Source organism: Mastigoproctus giganteus, chromosome 9 (genome assembly GCF_048544385.1).
Source record: "Mastigoproctus giganteus isolate SK-2022 chromosome 9, ASM4854438v1, whole genome shotgun sequence".
Classification (NCBI taxonomy): domain Eukaryota; kingdom Metazoa; phylum Arthropoda; class Arachnida; order Uropygi; family Thelyphonidae; genus Mastigoproctus; species Mastigoproctus giganteus.
In genome coordinates, this window is record NC_143583.1 from 225,130,327 (window position 1) to 225,144,366 (window position 14,040).

The 14,040-nt window shown below is 38.4% G+C and overlaps 1 protein-coding gene across 3 annotated transcripts in view; it reads left to right on the forward strand.

The window, feature by feature from the left end:
• LOC150081140 (inositol hexakisphosphate kinase 3-like) overlaps positions 1 to 14,040 on the forward strand; it is a 173,945-nt gene that overhangs the window by 111,803 nt on the left and 48,102 nt on the right. For all 3 annotated transcript variants that reach the window (XM_090381358.1, XM_090381357.1, XM_090381360.1), the window contains exon 6: positions 12,405 to 12,580. In XM_090381358.1, coding sequence (XP_090237484.1) covers positions 12,405 to 12,580 — 176 coding nt within the window. The remainder of the gene's footprint in view (positions 1 to 12,404; positions 12,581 to 14,040) is intronic.

The following is a 14,040-nucleotide window of genomic DNA, read 5'->3' on the forward strand; positions in this document are numbered from 1 at the left end:
TAACCTCCATGCTCAAGTACATGGTGGGTGACAACCCAGGTGTGAACCAATGTAAGCAGGGGTTGAGGTGTGGCGCCCACACCACATGGAGGAACGCCGCCCCTCTATGTTACCAGGCAGTACTAGGTGGTAGATGACTCTCATCAACTGGTGAAATACCACCACTTTGCTTATTGGAGGCTTGAAGTAGTGGAACCCATGTTTAGTCTCTAGAGCTAAGTTCCGGCCAACCCTTCCCTATCTCTTCCATCATGCAGTATGATTGATGATTTTTGAGGTTATGATGAATGTCGTGGCGAGATCCAATATTCCTTACATTTCAAGGGTACAGCTCTAAAACGGTGTTCGCAGGCTGGCCGCTAGATAGTACACCGGACCAAACCTATTGGTAACTCTCTAGGAGGCTTCCGGATCAGCTAGTGTATAATCTTGCTACCTCTACTCTGCCAGATAGTGACTGGAGAGAGTCCGAGTAGTGTGTATGCGGGGAGCATTGTCGAGGCCACGTTATGTCAAGGATCTGGGTATATTCTTACCACATGTACGCCATATCCAAAAATTTCATTACTTCATACAGCATGTCCCACCCACTTTTTCTTACTATTGAATACACCATGAATTGTCAAAATAATAGAGCAAGCTTATCTGCGAAAAGATCTAAACCTCCCAAGGTCTTCCTAATTCATTTCACAAATATACGTGGTCTCAATTACAATCTCAACGATGTCCATTTCCACTTGCAGTCTTCCAAACCCCAGGTACTTTTTCTGACTGAATCTCAGTTATCAGTTGATTCAACTACTGCTCATCTCAGATGTCCAAATTATTTGCTGTATGATTCCTTTCGCCTCAAAGGTGGTACTTGTGCATATGTCCGTTCTGATATTCCCGTCAGAGACTTGGCAATTTGGAATCTCCTCTCTTTGATCTTCTCTGGCTTAAAATCTCTCTACCTCATTGTGTAAAATTCATCTGTTGTCTCTACGTTCTCCCAACTCCACTAATCACTTGGAGCTCTTTGACTTCCTCTCTTTGCAACTTGACTTTCTCCAGTCCAACTTTCCTAACAGTGAGGTAATTTTCCTTGGTGATTTTAATGTTCACAACTCCAGCTGGCTTCCGTTTTCTAGTCACACCGACCCAGCAGGTCGAGATGCTGAGGCTTTTGCAATTACTAATGACCTAGCACAGATAGTTCATTTACCTACAAGAATACCGGACAATCCTAATCATACAGCCAATACGCTTGATCTTGTTCTCACAAACAACCCTTCTAAGTACATGGTCGAAGTGAGAGGTCCTTTAGGCACTTCAGATCACAACTTGGTGATTGTCTCTTCTCCAATGGAACCTTTATCTCATGGCTATTCCCAACCTCATATTGTTTGGCATTACAAGAATGCAAAGTGGGATGACCTGCAAGACTTCTTTTCTTCTTTTCCTTGGTCTGATTACTGTTTCAAAACTTCTGATGTCAACGTTTGCTCAGATCGTGTCAGTGAAATTATTCTTGCAGGAATGGAATCCTTTATCCCACACTCCACTTTAAAATATTGTCCTTTAAATAAACCTTGATTTTCCAATAAATGTGCTAAGACTGTCCAAGAGAAGAATGTTGCATATCGTAATTGGCTTGTTTCTAATTCTTCAGTTTCATTTTCTGCCTACTCCAAAGCTCGCAACAATTGTAAAGCAGTTATTAATCAGTCCAAACTAGAGTTTGAACAGGCTAAGAGTAGAAAACTTGCTTCTTTCCCTAATGGTAGCCGAGCATTCTGGTCTCTTACCAAAGCTATTGGCCGCAACGTTTGCCCATCTCTGCTCCCACCTCTGTCCAAACCAGATGGTTCTGTTGTCACTTCAGCCAAGGATAAAGCTGACCTGCTAGCATTCCATTTTTCTTCGAGCTCATGTATTAATGATCTTGGTAAAACACCTCCCACCATTCCTAACACGCTCCATTCAATGCCTCCTGTGGTCTTCCGTCAAAAGGATATCAGAAGGATTTTGATGAATCTTGATGCTAAGAAAGCTCCAGGTCCTGATGGTATTTCTCCACTTGTTCTCAAAACCTGTGCTCCTGAACTTACTCCTATTCTTTGCCACCTTTTTTCACTTTCTTATTCCAAAGGTGTTTTTCCTTCTGCTTGGAAATTTGCTCATTAGCATTAGCATTAGTAGAGGCATTTGATGCAAGAAAGCAAGCTTATGCAGCATCAGCCAAAAAAAAAAAAAAAAAAAAAAAAACCCGCTTCCACTTCACCCCTCTGTTCGTTCAAAATACCTGTCCAGCTGAGCCTTAAACTTATTTAGGCTATCAACCTCCACCACAAGGGATGGAAGTCTGTTCCACCAACCAACCACCCGCTGGCTAAAGGCAAATTTCCGCACGTCTATCCTACATCTGTCTTTCCTCAATTTGAATTTATGCCCTCTCAGGTGATTTTTCTGAGCTAGAGGAAGAATCCCATCAGCATTGAGCATGCTTAAACCATTCAAGGCTTTATACACCTCTATCAGATCACCTCGCTGGTGCCTAGTCTCCAGACACTGTAATTTGCAAAACTTAAGACTTTCTTCGTAAGAGCACCCCTTTGTTCCATTCACTAATCTTGTTGCCCTTCTCTGTACTCGTTCCAGCAGCTCTACATCCTTCTTGAAATGAGGCCTCCAGACCTGTATACAGTACTCTAGGTGTGGCCTGACCATTGCCTTATACAATGGAATAATCACCTTCTTATCCCTGCTGGAAAAATTCCTGTATATCATTGACAATACTCCATGAGCTACTCTTGCAGCCCGTCTGCACTGTCAGAGAACTTCATATCTGCCTGCACAACCACCCCCAGGTCCCTTTCATTCTCTGCCACTGTCAGTGTAGTACCACAGAGTTGATACGTTGCTCTGGGGTTGCTGTTTCCCATGTGTAGTACTTTACATTTGTCAATGTTAAACTTCATTTGCCACCTCTCAGCCCATCTGCTCAACCTTTCCAGATCCTGTTGCAGCAGCATAGTGTCAGTAGTGTCCTTGACAACCCTGCCAACCTTTGTATCATCTGCAAACTTGGACATTAAGCTTGATATACCATCATCAATATCATTTATAAATACAGAAAACAATAATAGACCCAACACTGAGCCCTGAGGGACTCCACTAATAACATTAGTCCACGATGAGCAGTGTCCATTGATTACCACTCTCTGTCTTCACCCCCTCAACCACCCCTTTATCCATAGCAGCAATTTGCCTCCAATGTCACACTGCTCCAATTTGTGTAGCAGTCTTCCATGTGCAACAGTATCAAAAGCCTTTCTAAGATCCAAGTATATAATATCAAAGTTATTCCCTGCATCCAGTTCTTTTGTGACTGCATCATAATATCCAATCAAGTTGGTCAGGCAAGACTTCCCCTTAACAAAACCATGCTGTGTCTGAGCTATAACTGAAGTCTTGTCTAAATGATCCTGCAGTGCTTCTTTAACCAGTGCCTCCATTAATTTTCCTGGAACAGAAGTTAAGCTCACAGGTCTATAATTACTTGTGTCAGCCTTTGATCCTCCTTTGTGAATTGGGGTCACATTTGCACATTTCCAGTCTATGGGTACCTCCCCTGAGTCCAAGGAAGCTCTCATAATTATGGCTAAGGGTTTGCTTACTTCCTTTGCTGCCTCCTTTAATATAACTGGATAGATCCCATCCACCCCGGGTGCCTTCCTTGTGTTTATCTTCAACAGTTTCTCCTCCACTTTACTCCCAGTTATTTCAAGATTCAGTAGCTTACTGCTAGAGTTGAATACACCTCTGGCATTCCCCTTGCTGAATAACTCCTCATGTGTGAATGTCGATGCAAACTACTATTTAACGACTATTTAAAAAATTTCTCAAATATATCTTGTTTTAAATTCTTAGCAGTTAAATTTTCAATATGTTCTTGTAATGTGTACAATAATTTGTAATCTTCACCTTTCCCTCCATTAAGTTCTAACAATTCAAAAGATTTCCTACTTTTTTCTGGTCATTGGTGTAGATGGACCTCGATATCTTCATTATCAGAATTTTCATCTTCCTCAGCATCTGGTTCATCTGATATAATTTCATCAACTGTATCCTTTACTGAAAGTTCATCTGTTGTAAGATTTGCATCAATTTTTAACCACTTGAAATTTTGTGTAATATTAAACGTATTACTGGTATACTGTGTTGACACTGCACTACTTTCTTCAATATTTATCAGAACATCTGTCTGAATAAATCTGGATTTACAAAAATAGTTTTTGATTGTTTGTTCGTAAATTAAATCCCAAGCACTAGCCATCAGCTGTGTCTAAGAAGTTAATTTTTTTTGCCTATTAGCTTGGGCATCATCACTTTTTTTGTTGCATTGTAAACAAACATTTGGAGTGAACGGATGGGGGAAATGGGAACAATGTTTTTTTTTTTTTTGGCTGATGCTATATAAGCTTGCTTTTGCATTCAATGCCCTACTAATGTTAATGCTGAAAAAACTGTCTTGAACCATAAATGAAAAAAATGAAAAAAAATTACTAGTTTCTTTTCACCTTACATAGTTAAGAAATTAAAAGCAAATGAAAATGTGTGAAGACTTAACAACTGAAACTGTGTCAAAGACTGCTTTTGTTCCTGATGGTATCTGCATCTAACAGCAAGGGATGTCTGACATAAATGACTGGCAAAGTTGCTGGACTGTTCATCAAAAAAATTACTTCTGTGCAAAGTATAATTGGCTAAAGTATCAAAATAAGAGACTTGGCCTTGCATTGTGTAAACAAATTGAAACTATTGGAGTGAAAAAGAAGGTGGGCATGAAGATTTTTAAGGAATGGACAAATAATGAAGTTACCTATTTTGGCAAAAACAGACAGCAACAGCTACTGTCTTTAAGAAAGGAAATTTTCTATCACAAGGAAACAGTGGGACATAAAGCTGCTATAAAACTGCTTGCAGAAGCTGAGAAAGAGCCCCTTGAAAACCTGTGTTTAAAGAGTTTATTGCACCAAAAATTAATAACAGCAAAAATTTTTCACACCACATATAAGGTGGCTAAAGAAAATCAGTCTTTTCATAATTTTGGATCAGAGATTGACCTACAAGAATTGAATGGGATTGACATGGGTCATATTCTTCATTCAACTAACGTTTGCATTAACTTCTTGAACCACATTAGTGATGAAATGAGAAAAAGTTTGGCTAATAAAATTGTTATGTCGAACAGTTAAATTTCATTGATAATTGACGAATCAACCATGATGACAGAAAATCTGCTTTGATCGTTTACATTCGAACTTGTATATTTGACAGTGGAATGAGATCTCCCGTAAATTTGTTTCTGGACTTGATTGAACTCGAAAGTGTTACTGCAAAAGGGATATTTGATTCTCTGCTCGATTATTTTCAGTCATATGATATGATGAGAAACTATTCAAAAACTCGCTTAGTTTGTTCACATGTGATGGTGTAGCTGTTATGATGGGTAGCAAAAGTGGCATTATGAAACTAATGAAAGAAAAATTCCCTTCTTTGATAGTGTGGCATTGCGCTAATCACCGATTAGAACTGTCCGTTGGTGATACTGTGAAATCTGTTGCAGGTATCGATAGATTTAATGCATTTTTTGATAAACTTTATGTCACGTATAACGCCAAAAAATTCCAGAAAATTGAAGGTGTGCACAAACTCGCTGAATATTGAACTATTAAAAATTGGCAGAATTTTAAGCACACAATGGGTGGCATCGAGCTTCCGGTCTGTTTCAGCTGTTTGGAATAACTGTGAGGCCTTAGTTAATCATTTTCAAGAAGCAAAGAATGACTCAATGCAGGACCAAAAAGAAAGATGTACATATGAAGGATTGCAGAAGAAAACTACGACTACAAACTTTATATTAGACTTAGGTTTAATGTGTGATGCTCTTCAAGAATTATCAGACTTGAGCTTGGACTTGCAGGAGCACGATATAGATTTGTACACGGCAAATAAAAAATTATAAATTGTTGTACAACTTTTTCATGAAATACAAACAGTTCCAGGACTGTATTACAGAAATCCTGCCAAAGCTGCCAAGAATCTACAATTTCAAGGAGTTTCATTTCATGGGATAGATTACAGAAATTATTCTCCAATCAATCCAGAAGCTTTCTACAGAACTTTGAAACAATCAGTAGAAAGCAGCTACTTGATAGTAAAAATGCTGATTTGGCAGCGTCGGTCCGAATACTTGATAGGAAACATTGGCCTAAAGATACTAACTCTCAAATGACATTTGTTGAGAATGTAGGTAGAAAATTATCAATTAGGTTTCAGTTAAATGAAAGAGATACAATTCATGGATTTTGGGAATACCTAATTGAAAATAAGATTTCGGAAGAATCAAAGCATTTGATGAACCCTCTGAGTTCAATACCAATTTCATAAAGTGAATGTGAACGGGAATTTTCTCAAATAAATCTGATCGTCAGCCCAACCAGAACTTTGTTGATGACAAAAACAGTTTCTTCCCTACTGTTTCTTAAAATTGTAGGTCCACCGCTGACATGCTTCGATCCAGCAAAATATATTGATTCGTGGCTGCTTCGGAAACGTCATTCAGCAACAGACACAAACAGTAAGAAGAAAAGAAGTCAGCATATTGTGTCGGATGAGAACTTAATAAAATTTGGAATATTCTATAAAACTTCATTATGAAATTATTTTTCTTATTTTTTTACTTATTATTTTTTGCTTATTACTTATTGTACTCACCTTTGACATATTTTTTACACATGTTTCTTATTTTTTTATATACTTGTATAATAAATTTAGGTTTAATAAACTGTGTTAATATACATATTTTATTGTTCTTATTCCAAAAACATTACTACTGAAGTAACAATATCAGGAAATAATTTTTTAGTTTACTTTTCATATCCTTTTAATTTTCAGTTTTTCCTGATAGGCAAACAATGAGTACCGGGGCCTATTTTTTTACAAAAAAAGAACTGCCGATACCCATCATCAGACCAAGCTGTTGGGGTGGGGGGGGGGGAACAGAAAATAGAAAGGGTTACAAATTTGAATATTTTAGAATATTACAATTACATTTGCAAATTATGCTTCAAAGTAGTAAGTTTTGAATTGCTGTTACAATAGAAAACAGGAAATCTAAGGTATTTACAAAGAGACTAAATTCTTACCTGCTGACAGACTCCTGTCAGCAGGAGTCTAAGCATAATGTGTATAAGGCCTTGAATAGTTTGAGCAAGCTCAATGCTGAGTCTAAGCATAATGTGTATAAAGCCTTGAATGGTTTCAGCAAGCTCAATGCTGAGGGGATTCTTCCCCTTGCCCAGATTAATCGCCTGAGGGGACAAAATTCAGATTTAGGAAAGACAGTTGTAGAATAGATGTGTGGAAATTTGCCTTTAGCCAGCGTGTGGTTGATTGTTGGAAAAAACTGCATCTGTCATTGTAGAAGTTGACAGCTTAAATAAATTCAAGCCAGAATTATACAAATATTTGGAGCGAATGGATGGGTGAAATGGGAATGGTTTTTTTTTTTTTGGTTTTTTTTGGCTGATTCTGTATAAGCTTGCTTTCTTGTAACATGTGCCACTATTAATGCTAATGTATTCTCTTTCTGATGCACCCATAAACCTGATGTGCATACAGATAAAAGGCACTGCCAGCAGCTAATTTATAGGAAAGGGATTAACTCTTTTAGCCAATAGAATAGTGCCAGATTTTTATCCTGGATCCGGGATCCTTAGAAGCCTGGGGTGACTTTTTCTCCCACACCAGCAGCAGCATGGTCTAATGATAGGTATTGGTAAGATCCTGGACTAGCCTGCACCCTGATGTTAAAAGTATGGGAGTAAAGGATTCAAAGGATTTTTACAATTCAAAAAATTTTAACGATAGCACAGACAAAGGAATGACGGACAAAATATTTGAAGTTTTACAAAAGTACAATCTTTCATTGAGTGACTTAAAAGGTCAAGGATAAAGCAGCTGCTCAAACATGCATGGAAGGCATCATGGTATACAGAGTCACATACTGTCCTCATACCCAAGAGCATTCTACTATGCTCTTCACATTCCTTGAATTTAGTAATAAATTACGCATCAAGTTGTGTTGAACCCGTGCCACTTCTTGATATTGTACAGCATCTTTACACTTTTTATCATCTCCACAAAGGTTTTAACATATTGTTTTAAAGCAATATGTTAAAGGCACCTTAAAAGCACTTAGTGATACCAGATGGACCAGTCATCTGGAAGCACTAAAACCATTGAGATAACAACTGGAAGAAATAATTGAAGCTTTAGAAAGTTTTTGAATGTGACAACTAATTGCAACATCTACATCACTTATATAAACTCTAAAATGAAGGAGATGAATCTGATTGGTCCACTTGATATCGATGGGTCGACTGTTGATTATCCTGCTCAGATAGCAAACAAACTGAATGAGTATTTTGCATCTACATTCACACATGAGGAGTTATTAAGGTTTGAAAATGGCAGAAGGTTATCAAATTGTAGCAGGGTGCTTAATGATTTTGTAATAACTGAGAGCAAAGTGGAGGAGAAATTGTTGAAGTTAAACATAAGCAACTAAGCAAACCCTTAGCCATAATTATGAGAGCATCCTTGGACTCAGGGGAGGTCCCAACAGACTGGAGATGTCCAAATGTATCCCCAATTCACAAAGGAGGATCAAAGGGTGACACGAGTAATTACAGACCAGTTAGTTTAACTTCTGTTCCGGGTAAAATAATGGAGTCACTGGTTAAAGATGCATTGCAGGATCATCTAGACAAGACTGCAGCAATAATTCAGACACGGCATGGGTTTGTTGAGGGAACGTCTTGTCTGACAAATTTGATAGGATATTATGATGTTGTTACAAAGGAACTGGATGCAAAAAATAATTTTGATATCATATATTTGGATTTCAGGAAAGATTTTGACACTGTTGCGCATGGAAGACTATTGTACAAATTGGAGCAGAATGGATTAAGGGTAAGTTGCTACAATGGATAAAAGGATGGTTGAGTGGGAGAAGACAGAGGGTGGTAATCAATGGGTGCTGCTCTTCATGGATTAATGTTATTAGTGGAGTCCCACAGGCTTTGGTGTTGGGTCCTCTGTTGTTTTGTATATTTATCAATGATATTGATGAAAGTATATCAGGCTTAATGTCGAAGTTTGCAGATGATACAAAGGTTGGCAGGGTTGTTAATGACAGCAATGGCAGTGTGCTACTGCAACAGGATTTGCAACTGAAGTTTAACCTTGACAAATGCAAAGTACGGCATATGGGTAGAAGTAACCCCAGAGAAACGTACCAACTGTGTGGTACTATACTTAAGGTGGTAGAAAACGAAAAAGACCTGGGAGTAATTGTGCAGTCAGATATGAAGTTTTCTGAGCAATGCAGACAGGTTGCCAGGGCAGGTCATGGAGTTTTGTCAATGATATATAGGAATTTTGCTAGCAGGGAAAAGGAAGTGATTGTCCCTCTGTATAAGGCAATGGTCAGGCCACGCCTTGATTACTGCATACAGGTCTGGAGGCCTCATTTTAGGAAGGATGTAGATTTTCTTGAGCGTGTACAGAGAAGGACAACGAGATTTGTGAGGGGAATGAAGGGATCCTCTTACTAAGAGAGGCTTATGTTCTGCAAATTGCTGTGGCTGTAGACTAGGCACCTGCGCAGTGATCTGATTGAGGTATATAAGGCCTTGAATGGGTTGAGCACGCTGAATTCTTTGGGGATCCTTCCACTTGTTGAGATTACGAACCTAAGGGGGCATAAATTCAAATTAAGAAAAGACAGATGTAGAATAGATGTTCGGAAATTTGCCTTTAGCCAGCGGGTTAATTGCTGGAACAAATTCCATCTGTCATTGTGGAAGTTGATAGGTTAAATAAATTTAAGGAGGAACTGGACAGGCATTTGGAGGGAATGGTGTGATTTTTTTTTTTTTTTTTTTTGGCTGATGCTGCATAAGCTCATACATTTGCTTTCTTGCATCACACTACTACTACTACTACTACTATTTCGGCACTTAGCAACTCCAACTCTAATATAGCCATTGTATTTGCTTGTCCTGTGCAGATCTCTCTCTAGCAGACCAATAATATCTCACTCACTGTTTTCCAAGTGCTGCATTTCCCAATGGAAGCAGTCCAAGTATAAATTTTTTCTCTGCTGACAGCTGCCATTAAACCATTAGTTTGTGTATCCCTTCAAACTAGCAGTTGTACACGTAACACTGCCTTGAAAGCATTAACAAATATTCTTGCACCCCTTCTGTTAAAGTATATCCCACTCCTGTAAAAATAGTTTATCCTTCTAACAAGCACAGGTCTTGCTGAAAAAAATACTACCCCATGAGACTGCACAGTCTCTCCAAGCAGGGCCATATTGATTACGAAGGCTCTCATCATGTACTCACTCATATTGTGCCTTGTCCAAATTGTAGACACTTTCAAATATAATACTAATTTATGTATTTTTTTTTCTCAGTACAGTAAACCCTCGATTTAACAGACTAATAGTGGAGAAGGGGTGTCCGTTAATGCCAAAAGTCTGTTAAATCAAATGTAAACTGGGGGAGGGGGGGCATTTTTTATTGTTCTTAATGTAAAAAAAAAAAGCCTTAAAACAATATAAACTTATTAAATATAATAAAGAATATGTAATAAAAAAAAAGGTAAACTGCAGCCATTATCAATCTACTGCAGGATGGAAGCCTTCTCAACAGTTCATGCTGAGGGAAATGGACCATAATCTGCCACGCTGGTCCATTGCGGGTTGGCAGATTGACCATATTTAGCAGTCAGGGGCTTGAACCCCAGTCTACTCAAAGAGCATTAGCATTAGTAGACGCATATGATGCAAGAAAACGAGCTTATGCAGCATCAGCCAAAAAAAAAAAAAAAAAACCACTTCCATTTCACCCCTCCGTTCGTTCAAAATACCTGTCCAGCTGAGCCTTAAATTTATTTAGGCTATCAACTTCCACAACAAGGGATGGAAGTTTGTTCCACCAACCAACTACCCGCTGGATAAAGGCAAATTTCCGCACATCTATCCCACATCTGCCTTTCCTCAATCTGGTGATTATTCTGAACAAGAGGAAGAATCCCATCGGCACTGAGCATGCTCAAACGTGTGCTACTGCACTCCTGCTCCTGACCACTCAGCTACGGAGGCCCTAAAGAATATGTAATATTCTGTTGTAAATATAAAATGTTGCAATTTTGCCTTTGATTTACGGATATCAGAAGCAGTTTGTTTTTTATGCCGTAAATTTTACAAACACGTGCTACTAGATGCATTGTTCTAATTTCTCAGTTAGCTCTAATTTCTATTCCACATTTAAGTTCACACGCTTTCTTTTAACTCCCCTATCACTTGATGCCATTTTAGATTGTAAGGATTGCAAAATTATTTAATAAATAAAGTCACAATTCAGAAATCACAGAAACACTTTGTATATGACCTGACCGCATGATAGCTTGAGGCAGATTGAGACCGAAACAAAGCGAGTCGGTAGATCTGCAGTTTAGTGTCCTGAGTCATGTTCAGCTCGCAAGTCACTGCTTGCTCTTATCTGTAATAACAACTATTTGAACATCTTTTCAGAAAGAATAAAAAAACAATTTCCTGACTACAATTTCCTGAATTTGATTATAAAAATAAAAGTAGGTAATTATCAAAACAATAATGGAAATAGGTAATTATTATTAATTTTTAATTAATAATAATACTGAAGTTTTGTATAACCTAAAAAAAATAATATGGTTGAGATTAATATGTATATTACCGTATTATTATTTGTCCGGTCCGTTAAATCTGAAATCCGTTATATCGGGGTCCATTAAATCGAGGGTTTACTGTATTGTTCTTTACCTGTTAATTCCTCCGATTTCCTATTCTAAATATCATTAGTGTCATCACTTTTTTGTGCCCTTTAAATGTAACTGCTCTACAATGTCATTTTTATGGCAGTCCTGTTGCTATTCTGCCAATTTTTTCATAATATATTTCCCATTTCCCTGACAATAGAATCATTGACAATGGATATATCCTCTGGGATGAATGCTCTCTGCCATTGAGGATGTCATTATGTTGCCTGATGTTTGAGTGTGGGCTCTAGCATTGCAAATGCACAAAATATCTGTGTTGGACAGGGCCATGAGAGGTTTAAGCACTGTATCCATTATAATTTTACCAAAAAATTTTTCAAAATGGAAAAGGCTTTGATTATTTTTTGCATGAGCTTATAAATTCTTTGTTATTGGCCAGTTCATTTTTTGTACATATAACATCTGAAATATTAGCTTTAATAATAATTAATTAAAACTAATATACACTGTTTCCTTTCTTGAACTAGAGTTCCTTCTCTTAGAAAACTTGACATCTAAATATGAGTTTCCCTGTGTGCTGGACTTAAAAATGGGAACAAGACAATATGGAGATGGTGCCAGCTTATCCAAACGACAAAGCCATCAAGCTAAGGTAGCCTCTTCAACTTCAGGAACTCTTGGAGTCAGAATTTGTGGCATGCAAGTAAGTTCATATTTAAAAAATGTGTGTGCAAATATAGACCAATATTTAAAAAAAAATTATCCATTTTATACAAAGTATGTATATTGTTTTCCACCGGAGGAATGGAAATAGTTAACAATAATAAGGAATTGCAGGTACAAACACGGTAGTAACCTTTAATAAACTAAATGAAAAGAATAAATTAAATTAAATTACGTAAAATGAAGCAAAAGTAGCTTTAGAGTCTGAGGGACTCTTCATCAGTTTGAACATAAACGCTAGTATGAAACAAAGAATGTCCAGGCGTTGTCGTGTCTCTTGTTGACATGAACACGACAAGAGACCAATTGTCTCTTGTTGCAATTTGCCAACATATGAACTATTGTAATTTGTCTCTGGACTACTAGCACTCCTTTTAGGCAACACAAACCGTACTGTCTCAAACAGTGGGGAATTCTTGCGCCTCGTCTCTAAGACCAGGTCATGGCCTCCTTTGATGTCTCTTGTTCACATCAGTCCCAGTTCAACAAGCCATTGCATGTGCAAGATAACTTTTAGACAGTGACTCCACCCTGCCCAGTAGAACCTCACTATCCGCAAAGGACATTTGCACTGCTCTGAACTTATGTTTGACTGGTGGTGTAGTCATGTTTGGCAATTCCCTGTTTAGGCACATTCACAGTACGGCCATGGGTGCACCTGTCAGCTTGGTCACAGCAAATATTGCCATGGAAGAACCGGAGGACCATGCATTCTCAAATTTACCAGTTCCTATCACCTTCAGGTATCATTGGGTGGATGATGTCTTCATTATCATTCCCTGCGGCTCAGAAACCCAGCTTTTGCAGCATCTCAACTCCCTATCACCCTTCATCGAGTTCATTATCGAACTAGAGTCGGACAATGCCCTCTCCTTTCTGGATATTCTAGTGCAATGCGTGAGCACAAGTTTAAGAACCTCAGTCTAACATAAGCCAATGTGTACTGGCTAAATCACCAACTACAAATCGGCTCACGCCCCAACCAACTTCTCAGTACTACGTGCACCCTATTCACCAGTGTCTGGACTCATTCCAGCAACATAGACGAGAGGCATGGTGAAGTTTCGAAAGTAAAAACAGATCTATCTCACTGTGGCTATCCTGCCTGTGCCCTTGACAAATGTGATCTGCGGGCCCCATGAGCTTGCTGCACACCCCAGTGCAGCAAGGGTGTGCAGTGCTCAATGGTTTGAGCATTGAGCATGCTCAAACCATTCAAGGCTTTATACACCTCAATCAGCTCACAGGTGCCTAGTCTCCAGAAGCTGCAATTTGCAGAACGTAAGCCTTTCTTCATAAGAGCACCCTTTTGTTCCCTTCACAAGTCTTGTTGCTCTTCTCTGTACTCATTCTAGCAACTTGTTGTTATATGGTTTTTAGGAGCATTAGCAACTAAGGCCATATTTCTCCGGGGATATGTGGTGGTCATTACCTCACCTT